The sequence below is a fragment of the Ochlerotatus camptorhynchus genome, unplaced genomic scaffold, assembly GCF_037179485.1.
Source record: "Ochlerotatus camptorhynchus isolate MF236.1 unplaced genomic scaffold, CSIRO-AGI_Acam_v1.1 ptg000093l, whole genome shotgun sequence".
NCBI lineage: Eukaryota > Metazoa > Arthropoda > Insecta > Diptera > Culicidae > Ochlerotatus > Ochlerotatus camptorhynchus.
This window is the reverse complement of record NW_027040583.1, coordinates 567,116-582,159: the sequence shown is the minus strand read 5'-3', so window position 1 is coordinate 582,159 and position 15,044 is coordinate 567,116. Positions and strand designations below refer to the sequence as shown.

The 15,044-nt window shown below is 37.2% G+C and overlaps 2 protein-coding genes across 4 annotated transcripts in view; both read left to right on the top strand.

Moving 5' to 3' along the window:
- LOC135698664 (GATA-binding factor A-like) overlaps window positions 1–15,044 on the top strand; it is a 444,653-nt gene that overhangs the window by 183,851 nt on the left and 245,758 nt on the right. The window lies entirely within an intron of this gene.
- Window positions 1–15,044, top strand: part of LOC135698659 (box A-binding factor-like) — a 65,704-nt gene that overhangs the window by 43,694 nt on the left and 6,966 nt on the right. The window contains exons 5-7 of one of the 3 annotated variants that reach the window (XM_065218727.1): window positions 14,214–14,308; window positions 14,466–14,630; window positions 14,722–14,935. In XM_065218727.1, the coding sequence (XP_065074799.1) occupies window positions 14,214–14,308; window positions 14,466–14,630; window positions 14,722–14,935 (474 nt within the window). Of the gene's footprint in view, window positions 1–13,718; window positions 13,904–14,213; window positions 14,309–14,465; window positions 14,631–14,721; window positions 14,936–15,044 lie in introns of all 3 variants that reach the window. The other 2 variants (XM_065218725.1, XM_065218724.1) reach the window with 2 other exon arrangements.

Below are 15,044 nucleotides of genomic sequence, written 5' to 3'. Positions count from 1 at the left end.
CCTTAAAGCTGCAAAAAAGCGGGCTAAAAATCGCCTGTTTTTTCATATGGCCGCCATTTTGTTAATTTGCAAGATTTTTTGCTGCCAACGGGAGAAGCTCCAGAGAATCTTATGCAGATTATAATTTCATCACGAAATCTGTTTCAGATGAAGCCGTTCCAGAGAAAAGTCTTCGCCCGTCCAGGCGTTTGCGGCGAACAGGGGTCTGTTTGCCACCATTTTGTGACGTCAATAATGTCTTTTTTTATGTCAAAAAAAATTTATTTGTAAACTTTAATGTTCAATAAACAAGAATCCCAAAGAGTTAGGCGCATTACTATTCATTTTCCTTGAAAAAAAATTAATTGAAAAACAGGCCGAAAAAAGGCAAAAGATTGGGAATACCCCCTTAAGAACGCAACCGATTGACAGAAATGCCCGACACGTGATGAGGTTTTTATTTTTCTTATTTTAATTGCATTACATTCTGCTTAATTGTTGACGTAAACATCAAGCTAATGCATGAATGAACATGAATATGTATTCATGTATAATATTTACATTGTTATGATGCATATAAATAAACAAATTCAACCGGGTGTACGGATTTCGGTGCTGTACGAATTTCGGTCCCGCACGGTATATCATAGAGAACTATAACATAAATATCATGCGCCGTGTGGCGGCACCACGCCATAAACAAAGGCATGCCATGATAAGCTTAGGAAGCGCTTAAATAACTAATGTGAAGGAGCTCCATGCACACTCATTTCAGTACATACAGAATAATTCCTTCCCCATCCCTACCAGTTGCAAGGATGTGACCAGGGCAGCTCTAGGCTGTCAAAAGAGGACGCATCTTTTATCTAAGGGGTGGTGGTTAATCCCAAATTACTATCCAACAGTAACGAATTGAGGTGAATCTTCTTCTTGACAACAGTTTGGAGCTCGTTCCAACTACGATTTTGTGCAGGTTAGTCTATGCAATGCTATTCTATACAGAATAAAGAATACTTTGTTTGTCAGTATTACATCATTGCATAGAATGTATACGACATTTATATTGAGTAAAACCAGAGACGAATCAGCTACCTGCTGACATTCTCTTAAATGCTTGTAATGAAATTTGCTAACTGAAACGTTTAAAGAGTTTCAAATGACAAATCCATCTAATGATGTTTAACAATTTTTCTTATAGCGAATTCGTTTATTATTCAGTTCCAACCTGGATCGGGGATCAAGATTGGGTCTTCTTGTTTTCTGACAAACGTCAGTTCGCTCGGTTTGCACTGACAAAAAGTTCGGTTTCGCACCCGATAATAAACGAATTCGCTTTTAGAGAAGTGTGGTATCTGTAATGGAGCAAATGATTGTTTTTGTTTGCTAATGAGCTATTGAAAAAAAACTATACTTATGGCTTTTGCGTAGGTCCTTTCTTAGATACATTTATACTGAAATTGGTTTTGTCAAATAAATAAAACTTTAATAAACTAGTTAACTAACTGATATTCAGAGAGCATTAATTCAGTAGAGAAAAAGCAGCTTTCGGAAATCAAGGTGAAGCAGGCGATGCCAAAATGGCCACAATGAAATGTTTATGAATGTGTTTTTGTATAGTTTATTGTCCATATTTTCATGTTCTATGCATAAAATTTCGACAGAAAAAATAGTATCTAATAAAATATGCCTCCAAAGTTTTCCATTTCAGGAAGACAAATTAGATGCCGTTAGGAAAAAGTGAACTAATGTAACAATTTAAAAATATTGTATTTATAAGATTATGCCTTTTTTTTATACGCCACGAGACGAGATGTTTGACATTACCGGGCCTGATATTCAATGACATGGTGCTCTACCTTAACATTCTGACTTTGTCTGCACAATGGACTGATGCGACGTTCATTGTATAGAACATGTTACGTATGTTATTTAATTGAAAGTGGCTAAATTTAAGTCAGTTTCATAAACAAATAATCGATCCTTTACTGGTCGTTTACATATGTGGGTCGATGCTAATGCTGAATAAAAAGTCGAACCGTCAAGATCGAAATTCTCTAAAGATAGCCCAACTCCAATTATTTATGACTCAAATTGATAACAAATGGCTATCTGGTCTGTGGCACGTAGTGGCGCTCAATTTTGTCTCACATGTATCTTATCTTTATTAGGTAACCTTTTAAATTTAAAGCTAATGAATAGTTATCCTTTTAATTTTAATATTAATCTTCTGCATTTCGGAGCAGTTTTTCTAGTAGTAATTGAGATTATATCAATATTGTGAAATGTTATCGTATTCCAATGAGAAATATATTAAACCTACACTATTCGAATTCACACAATAGTGGAACTGATGTTTTCATGACAGCTTCCGTTAATTTCTGTTGGTTTTCATTTTGGAATTAAATATTTAGAAAAACTCATAAAATTAATTTGCTAGATGGAAAAGCTCTGAATGCGTCATGCTGCAAAAGAGCAGTTCTACGTCAAATGAAGAATCGTTAAAACTCGACCTTGTCTGATTTGCATGCAACTTTGCATAGTTGTTTCCATCAAATTATATTATTCCGTTCTTATACGCTCTTAATATCACGTGTGATATTGGTGGAACAAATTATCATAATTGATATTGATTTTACAAGCTCCTTTGATATTGCGAGACTATTCACAACGTGCAAAAATAAAGCTGAGAGTTGACTCAACACAAAACTGATTCCGTTGCACATCGGTTTCTTAGAAAGAGAATGTATAATTTGCTATCTCTTTTTACTTTTCATCGATGGCAGACACGAAGTGACTGCTTCCGGTCGTTATGGAAGTTTCGGTTGCGTTCGGGTTTAAAGCAAAAATCATGAAACTCAGTCTCACCACAGCTTGTTGAGATTTGCAGCTGGTGAGTTTTGTAAGCTTGATATTCCAAGCTGCGATATCACAACTTGCAAAATCAATCACAGTTGTTTGATTGTTGATTTTTGTCTACGAAAATCAAACGTGATCTTTGGCATTGATGAAATTTGATATTTTGAAACATCTCAACACTCGTTGTTTGTTATGGACAATGATTAACTTTTTTGCTAAAATTAGTTTCTTTTTTGGATTTTGTAAAATCATCAAATAAGCGTATTTGAAAATTTTTTGGTGATGTTGAGTAAAAATTCCAAAAACTATCCAGAATATTTAGAAATGTCCTTGCTTTTTTTTTAATAAAAAAAAGCTTATAAAAATTCAAACTCAATCCCAGTCGGCGCCGCTGGGATGTTCTGAGGCATAACATCTCTGATCACGCAGGGAAGTAAAGCCGTTGGTCCCCGGTTCATGAGTTGATGGGTCGATAGGTAGGGTCCAGGTGTGGAAGCTGCCTCCCTGGCGTCGGTAGCATTGGTGCTAACCACGGAAAACAAGATCGACGGAAAAAAAAATCAAGGAAAAAAAATTAAAAAAAAATCGAAAATTAAGTACATGTTTATTAATTGTATGTTTTGTTAAACTTTTAAAAATGAAAAATATGAGAAACACTCAAAAAACCATACTCACGAAAAGATCAACTTTTGAGTCAAAGGTTAAATTAATTGGAAGATAACATTTTTTATGTTTTATTTAAGCATTCCGCTAACCCAATTTCTTGTTCTACGATTTTTGTCAGTTTTCAAGAGTCTATGATTTTAAAGATTCCAAAAGTTTGAATTTTGCAAAGGCTTTTTTTTATGTTTTTTTATTCAAAAATTGGCATGGGCATTTTGAGACATTTATGTTTTTTTAATGTTTACTTAAGGGGAAGTTTACCGCTAAAAAAAAAATTGCGTTTCGGTTTTATTGGAATATTGGAATAGAATATCAGAAATCTAAAAAAAAATCACATTTTTTTAATTTTCTAAAGAAAATTCACGTGCAAAAAATGTTTTTGTCATCATGGCATGAAGATGGACTCAAAAAATCACAAAAATCGACTTTTCGGTTTTTCTGAGAGTCCATTTTTTTTCGTGACAAGATAGAAAAAATATATTTACATGTTATTTGTGTCAAGAAAGAAATTAATTTTCTTGGATTTTTGAATAATTTAAAAAAAATAAAAACGTGCCAAAACTAAATTTTTATTTTCGGACCCGGCAAACTTCACCTTAAAATTAATAAAAAAAAAATTGTTAGTTGATCGGAGAAAAACTTTTTCCTGTACAACTTTGTCTCAGACCGTTTCCGTGCCTCAATTTTTGAAACTTTTCAATGACGCCATTTTGTAAATTATACATGGTCCAAAATGACCAAATTTTATCAAAAATGTAAATCATTGGCCATAATAAATAATTACGGATAGTTTCTTACAAATCGGAGCAGGTCGATTCAAAAATTAACTATTTTCGCTTTGTGTCTGAAACTCTTCAAAAGGGAATGTGCTATTGGTTCAAAGCTAAGAGTGTTGATGAGTTGGAGATCAAGAGTCTAGGAGTGAAAGGATTGGTGTATTTGTGTGGAACACGGAGCGACTACAAATACCGGAAATTTTACCAGCTAATTTGATTGATTAAACATCAAGTTCCTTTTTCTAATTTGTCACATTTTAAGCTTATTGTTTATTGAATATTAGCTAATTGCGTGCTCTCAACTTAGTATTCTAGATGGACTTCTACAGTTACCAATTGAGTGCTTTCGATGCCTGTATCGTTTTTGCATGAGTATAATTGTGTGGCAAGTACAACCATACTCAATGCCCAGGGAAGTCGCCAAACTCTCCAATCCGAAAAATTCCTAGATTTGAGCGAGAATCACCCCAGCCACCTCCAGCATGGTCTTGCTTTGTAGCTGCGCTTTTAACGACATAGCTAAGGGAGGCCACAAACCTCAAGTTAATTAGCTATTAATTAATTTCGAAGCCGACAATTTTCTTTGCTTTCAGGGTAATAATGTACTTTTCACTTGTGACATAGTAGCCTGGATTTGTTGTCCTATACTTCGCGCCAAGCACTCCAATGTTGTCTGCTGAGCAGTTGATGTAGTAGGGTAGAGCACTACTTCGGTCTAATCGCCCATTTTGGGCCTATCGAGCAGAACACATTTAATAACCCAAGGAACAATATAGCAGCACTGATTTATTGTGGTTTTAAGCAATCTTTTATTTTAAATACAGCATTTAATAGTGCAAAACATTCTTAGTTAGTTGTTCAGCATTTTGCTGTTTTAATAATAAAGTCAAAAAGGGCCGGTTTAAAAAAATGATTTTATTGCAGCATTGTTTCCTTGTATAAAACTGTTGAGTTCGTCAATCATAAACCTTTATTTTTTTAATGATGTCACGACAAAATACTCCATACAGGTGTTTTATCATTATAAAAGCAATTATGAAACCGTTCGGTTTCAAACGGGAACAAAAAGCATATATTGCTGCTTTTTTGTGCCAATAAAGTGCATCACAAAACTCCCTACTGTTTACAAATTAAACTAAAAATATGGATCCGCCTAGAGATAGAGAAAAAAATAAATCGATTGAAGCTTTTAAAAGCAGAATCGCAAGGAAATACCGAAGTATAGTCGAGTAATAATACTAGCGATAGTAGGAAGAACAATTTTATCCATGTTGTCGACGGAAGTGAAAAGAAATCCAATTCCATAATTACCTGGGAGGCCCAGCAGCTCCGTTAAGACCGGACAAAAACAACAGAGCAGTCGACTTAGAAGAGTGAAGTGAATGCGGTTCACGAAGCACAGGAAGCCGTCTAATTAGATGCTTAAAATTAATGGGAATACACAAATATTGTCAATGGCGTTTTCGTGACGTTCTGAATAAGAACAGACCAGATTAACTTCTCCAGCAGACTTCTCCAGAAATTGAGTTTCGATGATGATCCGAACAACATGCATCAGTGCCAAACTGGGACTGCGGAAAACTGCCGACAGGAAACTTCAGAAGCTGTCAGTCAGCTGAAAATTAGCTGCCTTCCGAACCATAGCAGTGGTTTCATTCGGCGAAAGGGTCAACTGTTCCAAAAAATCCAAGCAAGCGCACATTAACTTTCTCGCATCATCCGGGAGAAGGGAAACTTTTTGGGAACAATTGAGCTTCCACCTGTTCCAAGTTATACGCTTCCTGATTAACTGCTTCCAATGGATGATAATCGCCCTTATTGAGGATGCTACGCAACATGTAGATCCAACGCTGGAGTAGAAGCTCGGTGCAATGATCGCACAACAAAACTATCGAAAGATAAACAAATTTTAACGTTTAACTTAGGACGGAATAGGATCAGATAAAATCAATTCAGTCTGCAAATTATCTTCATTAAAGCCGAACGTTTTGCATTTGTTAGCGATTTTATGAAAGGAAATTGAGCTTTTTCACAATTGGCCTATGAAAATTCAATGTTTATGCCAACGCCATATTATTACATTTGTTTTTTTACTGTCTTACTTTTTCAAGATATTTTTGCTTGAAAATAATTTTAATCTCATCAATTCATCAATGAGCAGTAATAAATATAACGAAAATCATCAAATTATCTTGGCTGGATGCAATGATTAATATAAAAAATAACTATACTTTGTTTCCTAAATTAAAAATAACAATCAACAATTTCGGAAAGCGGACTGATTTTTTTCGATCTTCCGAAGCACATTTCACATTAGATTCATTCTGTCTCGTAAAAAAAGACCACAAAATGAGAACTGTTTTGATAATTCTGGAAATTCTTTCATTTTAATGATGAGGAAATTTAGGAAGATTTTTGACAGATTCAATTTTGAACAATGCATTTGGCAAGATTGGATCCCTTTTTATCTTGATTGATGCTTTATTTTCAGTGCGTTTAGCAAGCGTCTATGGCAAATGGCGCAAGTATTGATGTCAAATGGCTTTTATTGTAGTTGTAATAAGGATTTCAAATGGTTCTCAACGTTTTCGTCGTATAACACAGCAAATCGAAATCATATTTTGATATCAACATCAAACTTAAATCATAATTTGATTTCAGTTTACGCAATTGACAAATTTGATAACAATTTTTTTTTATTTTACTGTGCATTTGCTCTTCAAAAAAATGTTGTTGCGAGTCTGTTTTCAATGCCTTAGCATAATATCAAATTACTCGTTTTATTATGAAAAGGAAAAATGTACATCTAATTTAGTTTTCAGTTTGCTCTCACTGATAGCAGGGTTAGTTTTCAATGTGATCTCACAGGAAGAGTTTGTTGCACTCCATTTTGATATTTTAACCGTTAAAACGACCAAAACGACAGCAACCTGAGTAATCATTATCAGCTACATCACAACATCAAATTTAGTTTTCAATTTGATCTCACACTTTGCTCGGGCAACTAGACAGATTCTAGTCTTAATGAGGTTTTGGTGGATGTAATAAAGGCAAAGCTATCTTCACCAGGGTTTTATGAATGTTGCATTATAATAGCCTTGTAGTACTGCATAAAAAGTAAAATGTTACTTGGGAAATCTATTGTTTCAGAGTTTACAAGTCAATTATGCGTTTGGTTGGTAATTCAAAAGCTACCGAACGAAGTCAATGAGATCGCGTGATATGAATGTTTACACCCATTTTTTCTCAAAAACAAAAGAAGCGCTTAGCCGGCGCCGGTGGTGTAGTGGTAAGTGTGACTGCTTTCTAACACCCCGATGGGTCTGGGTTCAATCCCAGCCAGGGTCGGTGGGATTTTTCTGAGGCATAAAAATCTCTGGTCACGTCCGAAGGAGGAAAGGAAGTAAAGCCGTTGGTCCCGGCCCATGTGTGTTTGAATGGGTGCGATATCCTACGCAGGTGTGGAAGCTGCCTTCCTGCACATTCGATTGCCGTCAATGGATGGCAATCGATGTCCGTCGGTGATTGGCACTAGATTGCGGAACAGAGACCGACGTTAAATAAAGGAAAGAAGAAGAAAAGAAGCGCTCCGACCGAATCAATTTTTATCTTCATCCAATAGGCCGAAGTGAATTCAATGGCGTTTCAATGCATTGGGCTTAATTTAGAATCCGTGAGCCAAGTTTGGGGTCAAGAAGCAGTGTTAGATTTTTAACAATATCTCAACCATTTGTTTGTCTTTATCAAATCTAATGGTACGTAGGGAAAGGTAAATAAATTTATAAGTCATCTGCAGTGAAAACATTCCATTTTGTGAAAAAATCCACTCTTCAAATAGAGGCAAAGAGCGGGTTGTGTTTAGTAGGCCCAAAATTAGATCTTTGCCCTATGTCAGAAGAACATCATCTTCGTAATCAATTGATCACTAACTATCCTGACGTTCAATTAAAATGCGGTATTGAACAAAGTTGTAGCTGGGAAAATTTAACAATAGTACAGATAATAAACTTTTCCGTATGTTATTACGGTAAAGGGCTGGAACGATGCGAACAAAACGTTCACTTTTCCCATTGTAATTTCCATATAAACTTCAAAGGGCCAGTGCAGCATGAGTTCACATCCAAATGAGCTCAAATTTTAGGAGAATTATCAGAACCTGATTTGAAATCGATTGGGCTTGGTGGAGTAAAATAGATATTATGAACACCTCTATTGACCCACCCTATTGATCGTATTTCGTTGTTAAGGAACTGGTCTAGTAGAACATTTGATATAAACTCCTGGACGAATGTGAACACTTAGAATATCTTATTTACAAAAGAAATGGACCGTAACTCATGGACTCATTGAATCTGTTTGACTATGTTATGTTGCTAGGGACATTGTACAGGGCGGACTCGATTATCCGGAGTCTTGAAAAAAATTTCACTCCGGATAATCGAGCCCTCCGGATAATCGAGCCATCAAAAAAAAAATTTTTTTGTCTTATGTGGTCTCATTTAATGTTTTTAGTGGTCCCATTGAACGCTATTGAAGGATTATGGAATCGGACCACTAGTTTTGTAGATATGGCCGGAACAAGTTCCGGCGTTTATGGGCCATGAGGCTAAATTTGACTTGAGAGGAACAAAACCCATTAAGCGACACATCAAATTAAATCAAAACTTGATATCAAGATAAATGGTGGCAAAAATTAAGTACCTTGGACCATATTGGCCACTTCCGGGCAAGTTCCGGGTGCCTCCGGCAAAGTGGCCAGAACCAGACTTGAATAATAACCTATCATGCGACACATCAGATTATATCAAAATTCGATAACCAGATCAATGGTGGACAAAATTAAGTACCTTGGACCATATTGTCACTTCCGGACAAGTTCCAGGTGCCCCAGAAAAGTGACCAGAATCGGACTTGGATAATAACCTATCATGAGACACATTAAAATACATCAAAATTCGATAAGAAGATCAATGGAATTGAACCCATGGACCATCCGCTTGAGAAGCGAACGTGTAGCCAACCACGCCATGGGACCCCTCCACTTGAGAAAAATCGTAGTCTCGCGACTCTCACGAGTGTGTAGAGACAAAGTTAAGCTTGACTAAAAATCACGGCTACCGTGAAGGCACCATATATGACGAGGTTCCTAACTTGACGCACTCGATCAATTTCAACCATTTTCCATTAATATTTTTGAAATATTAACATTGCAAATATGAGTTCCGGTGATCTAGGGATGATAGTGTAACAATTCAACTGACGAAGCCGCTGCAGGCGAAAATGAAGACGAGAATGCGGAATTCAATGTCATGTCTGATGCTGACATAGTCAATGCTGTTCTTAACCATGATTCACATTTTCATGAAGAAGAAAGCGTGACGAACACCACTCTGGATGAAACTTCAAACATTTCTACAGCAGATGACAACCAAGATGAGGAGTACGAACCAGTTCCAGATCAATCAGCGCTGAACAGTATTGACACTATCATCACATGGGCTGATGAAAACCAATTGCCGTTGGAATGGCAGTTTTTACTTCGTGAAATCAGGTGAAATATTCTTGATAAAATAGTCAATTAGGATTGATTTATGATCAAATTTGCAATTCTCTTTGTTTTTACTGAATCACTTTACTGATGAACTACTGTTTTTACTGAAATGATGAATAAATTAATTGAACTACAAAATAAGATGAGAAAATTGATATAAATTTTCAGATATGAAGCCACCAAAAGACCAATTATCACGAAACCCCCCTTTAACCCTCCGTTACTCGCGCCAACTTTTATAACACGAGTACTCGCGCGTTGTACTTTGTACAACAGTGTTAGTTTTCCATTGCCATTTTGCAGCCGAGCTACCAATCGATATGAAACCAACGGGTATTCATTACAAAACTTGTTTTTAACTAAACAAGCTAAAATTTTATCACAGTTAACCCATAAAAATGCGAAGATCTCGAGATATATCACATGCGAGAATTTCACATGTATACTAGCGCTACGTAGTGAGAAAATTCTAAACTACTGTCCGCCAGTGACAAGGCTATGATCTCCTGAACAACTTTGTCAGAGATAGTAACTTTCTATCTTGTCAGAATCTCGATATATTCCATGTTGTAATCTATTAAGTCAAATCCCACGTAGTATGGTCACAGTTTACGCGGTTTCCATTTCCCTATTATCCGCATTTTGTAGGTGTTTACTGTAATCAAAGTTTAGCTTGTTTAGATCAAAACAAGTTTTTTGAGGAATACTCGTTGGTTTCAGATCGATTGGTAACTCAGCAACAAAATGGCAATGGAAAACTCATGTGTGTTGTACAAAGTACAACATCGCGAGTAACGGAGGGTTAAAGGCCCTTTGGTACATTTTTTCTACGGATCTTCAAAAATTTTGTTCGGTTGCCATTCACCGCCCCCCCCCCCCTCCCTGAAACGTGACATTATTAGTGAACGGACCATCATGGGATTCAATTTTTGTATGTTAATGTGGCACATGATATGTTTGATTCCTTTCAGGTCAAAGTTAATCCAAAACCCCTTAACGCCGGATTTTGTAACAAAGGCAAACAAACACTAAAATATAGTCATTTCCCGATCTTGTCAGACTGAGTCGAACGATGTATGTTACTCGTCCTCGGATCGAAAGTCGGTTTTCCAAGCGGCTTATGCAAAATAATTTGCAAGATAGGTAAAAAAATATGACTCCGGATAATCGAGCCATTTTCTCCGGTTAATCGAGCCTCCGGATAATCGAGTCCGGCCTGTACCAGTACCGGTTGATGTGGGCTCCAGTACGATTTGGGGATCCATGACACCTGGAAATGTTCCTCCAGTATGGTTGATGGTTTATGAACCTAAACATATGAAAGTTGTTTTTTTTATGGTGTATTTAGAATAGTTTTAGAGTATAGAGTAGTTTTAGCGATATAGTTAATTAGAGTAGGTTTAGCGATAAAGTTAATTATTATCACTTTTTGATGTAATTGAATCAAGAAATAGAAAGAGGTTGCGTTTTACATTTGAGGTTCGTTGGGATGACCTCGGCGTATTAGTTAGCATTCATACCTCTCACGCCAAAGTCACGAGTTCAAATCTCACCCCGGGCAATTCACGAATGACCCAAGAGCGTTAAAGTCAATGACTTTTATATAAGGTCTGGGCCAAAGGGCTTATTGGTGTTAGTGAAATGTGCAAATATTTAGTGGTGTTCGTATTTTATTGAAATGTTTATCTTTTTACACGAAACAGCTGTTGGCAGTGACGTATTTCTATCTGTTCGGAGATGTTCAGCAATGTTTACAAAATTTTTGCTTCTAACACCAGACCTTATATATGTATATGTTGGCCCAGACCTTATATAAATGTCATTGCGTTAAAGTGACTATAACGGATTTTTTTTTTTAATTTCGTTGCTTATTTTTGCATGCACGCAAACCAAAAATTTATCACATTGAATGTTAGTTGCATTTCCTATCATCCTCCGCAGCGAATACTGCAGGGGACGATACAAATGGACCATGCAGACGATGCAATGATTTTTTCTTCTTTTTGATGTCGAGCAAGCTTTTTCTTTATAGCTTTGCAGAACGACGAACACGCTTGCTTCGATTCTCTCCAATTCCAGTTCAGCAGAATAAGCATACAAAATCAAATTATCATACTATGAGTGCTTCTTATACGTTTTTAGCCTATCCATATTCCTAAGCATGGAGAGAGCAGTGGAGAAAGCACAAGTCTGCTAATTTTAACGTTTCGGGGCTCGACTGGCAACCTTTTTTCTATCTCCAATTTTCTTACAATGGAACGCAGCTCGGTTTATCTCATCCTCCGTTTATGCGGTCTCCACTAAAATCCTGCGATGATGAATTCCTCATTATTGTAAGCAAATCCTACATCCCCCGGTTGGGTGTGTAAGTTGAGTCTTAATAAAAACCGACACTCAATTTCAAGCTATTGTTTTTATAGATAGAATTTTTGCTAATAATATATTAAAAATAATAAATCGTTCAATTAAATAATTTATCATCAATACCTTACCGTTCGATTACTCTTTGTAACGATTCACGTTGAGCAAAATATTTGTCGTACTGTTTTTGTGTGTGTTTCAAAATGTGGGTTACTCAGTAGGATCAACAATCAATACGAAACTAACGATTTTAAATTGGCTCACCACTTTAGTAGCCTATTGGTCCCAAGCAAACGATTAACGTACCCTATTCTAGTTGAAATTCTATTACTACACTATGTTTGTTTTGATTCGCTATGAAAATTTGACAGATAACATCAGGGGTGTGTGGATTCATGCAGAACATGCAGGGGTGAGTGAAATAGCTTGGGACTGCTTGGGACCGTTGTTCTGGTACTGAGTGAGCCAAAAATAATAATGATTTTCTTCGGGACCCAGTGGTCTTAGAGTTACCTCTATGGTAGGATCGTGTTCATGCAGTATGTTGCTCAACTTTCTTCAATTAGTCATAGCATCCGCTAGACAAGATGCTATTCGGTTGTTATAACAGAAACAAACCATAAACCGGAAATACCTACAGTAATGTTCACTCCGGGGATCGGAAGGACTTCCCGGGGGAAAGCATGCTATTTTTTTTAGTTTTCTTGCGGGCGGTAGCTTGAGCCATAACAGAAATCGAGAAAAAACATAAAATGTAATTATTTGCCCCGCTTCACTCAGCTGTAGACACTGGTGATGGTGGTGCCATGTTTTCACGGACAATGGGCACATAAGTGGTTTATGGTATACACACACATAACCAGCATGGAACGTTTTTTTAAAACGAAGGGAAGGTTTGATTTGGTTCGTTCTTATCAGTATAGAGGAGGGAAAGCATAAAGTATATGCATGGTAAACACACGATCCATTTGCTTCCTGAGGCTGAAAAATGTCACCATAAGCATAGGTGTAGTAAGAGGGTGGTTGCCGGAATTATATAATTTCTTTTGAAATACATCTCCATTAAGATTACTATTCCATGCTTATCACCCAGTAAGCATTAGGTCTCAGAAAAATTATTTAAGAACTGTCCAAAACACACTCTAACAGAGACTGCAGATATCCTAGCTTCGTCACCGGTGACAATGGTGACGATGGGGGACTTTTCTTCGGTGCTTTATGGTCGGTCGGTTGGAAAGTAGAAATTGGCAAAAAAAACAGCGGTGCAGAGCATGCAGGATACAATAAATGCAAATAGGCCACTGTAGGTTTTTGAACTCGTGAGGCGCTTATGCGTGAAATAGAATAAAACGCAAAGAACAGTCGGACCGGGTGGTTTCATAGGTTGTAGAGTATAATTAAACGGAAAGTAAATGTAACTTTTAGCTACTGTCTTGTATACGTGTAAATAATTTTCTCTCTCATATTGTACAAAGAAGTCAAATTTACCAAATCATTATTATCATCATTGTTTGTGTCTTTCCTTTCAAAAGTGGGCATAGAGGCGGACTTGTTTACCGAGGGACGAGAATGTGTCAATTGTGGAGCGATTCAGACTCCGCTCTGGCGCCGGGACGGAACTGGACACTATTTGTGCAATGCATGCGGCCTCTATCACAAGATGAACGGAATGAATCGGCCGTTGGTTAAGCAGCCCAGACGTCTGGTAAAAGAACCTGTAAACATCTGCTTCATTTTTATCTTCTACCCTTACCAAAAACTCATCCTCATTTCGTTTTGCTATTGGTTTTTGCTTGATTTGAGAGGAAAAGAATAAGCTTCGTATGATGATTTTTTCTATGAACCCCGCCCGGCCGAATTTTCCACAATCGTTTTGCGTCTCCCGAATGATAAAAAATAGATCTATTGCAGTATATTTCGCTGGAACTGTTGCGTAGATAATTTTAGACATTTTGAGCTCAAAAAATTCAGTGCTAGTTGGCGCGAAAATAAACTAATCCTGTTTGTTATGAAAATTGTTATTCCAGTGGCCGCTGAACAGGGCGGGGAACTCTATAAGAACTATGGCTATGTCAATTCCTTGACCACTCGCACCACCGAGGAGAAGCAAAGCCGACGACTGGTAGGTTGACCGAAACGGCAAAGGCTGATTCTTTTTCTCTACCCCAGCATCTAATATCTCATAGTTCACTATCATCACTGCACGTTCCAATATTTTCACACTGAAAAGCACAAATTTTAACCCATGTTCTCCCAATCCCAACCAATTCTACTGACAGAGCTCAGCGCGACGCGTCGGACTGCAATGCTCCAACTGTAACACGACGAATACGTCGCTCTGGAGACGCAACCAGGTTGGAGAGCCGGTTTGCAATGCCTGTGGTCTGTACTATAAACTGCATAACGTGAACCGACCGTTGGCAATGAAGAAGGACAACATTCAGGTAGGACGAATCCATTCCGTCTTCCGTCTTAGATTGGACTGGGAGAGGCTTGAAACCTAAGCATTCGTTATTGTTTTAATTTTGATTTTAGTCACGCAAACGCAAACCTAAGGGCAGCAAAAATGCCGATGGAGCGTCCAACTCGAAGAGCAGCAGCAGCAATAATAACAATAGTAACAGTAGCAGTAACACCAATAACAATGGCAGCAGCAGTAGTAATAATCACGCTGGTAGCATTAGCAGCAGCAATAATAACAACTCAAGCAACGCGATCAATTCGTCCGTACTGGGCAACTCTGTCAATGGTGAGTGGAAACGACTAAACGAAAATGTTTGATGACACCGTAGACTTAACCTTTGGTAACACGGTTGATGAGATTTGTGTATGGCAAAATTCTGCTATTGATTTTTAAT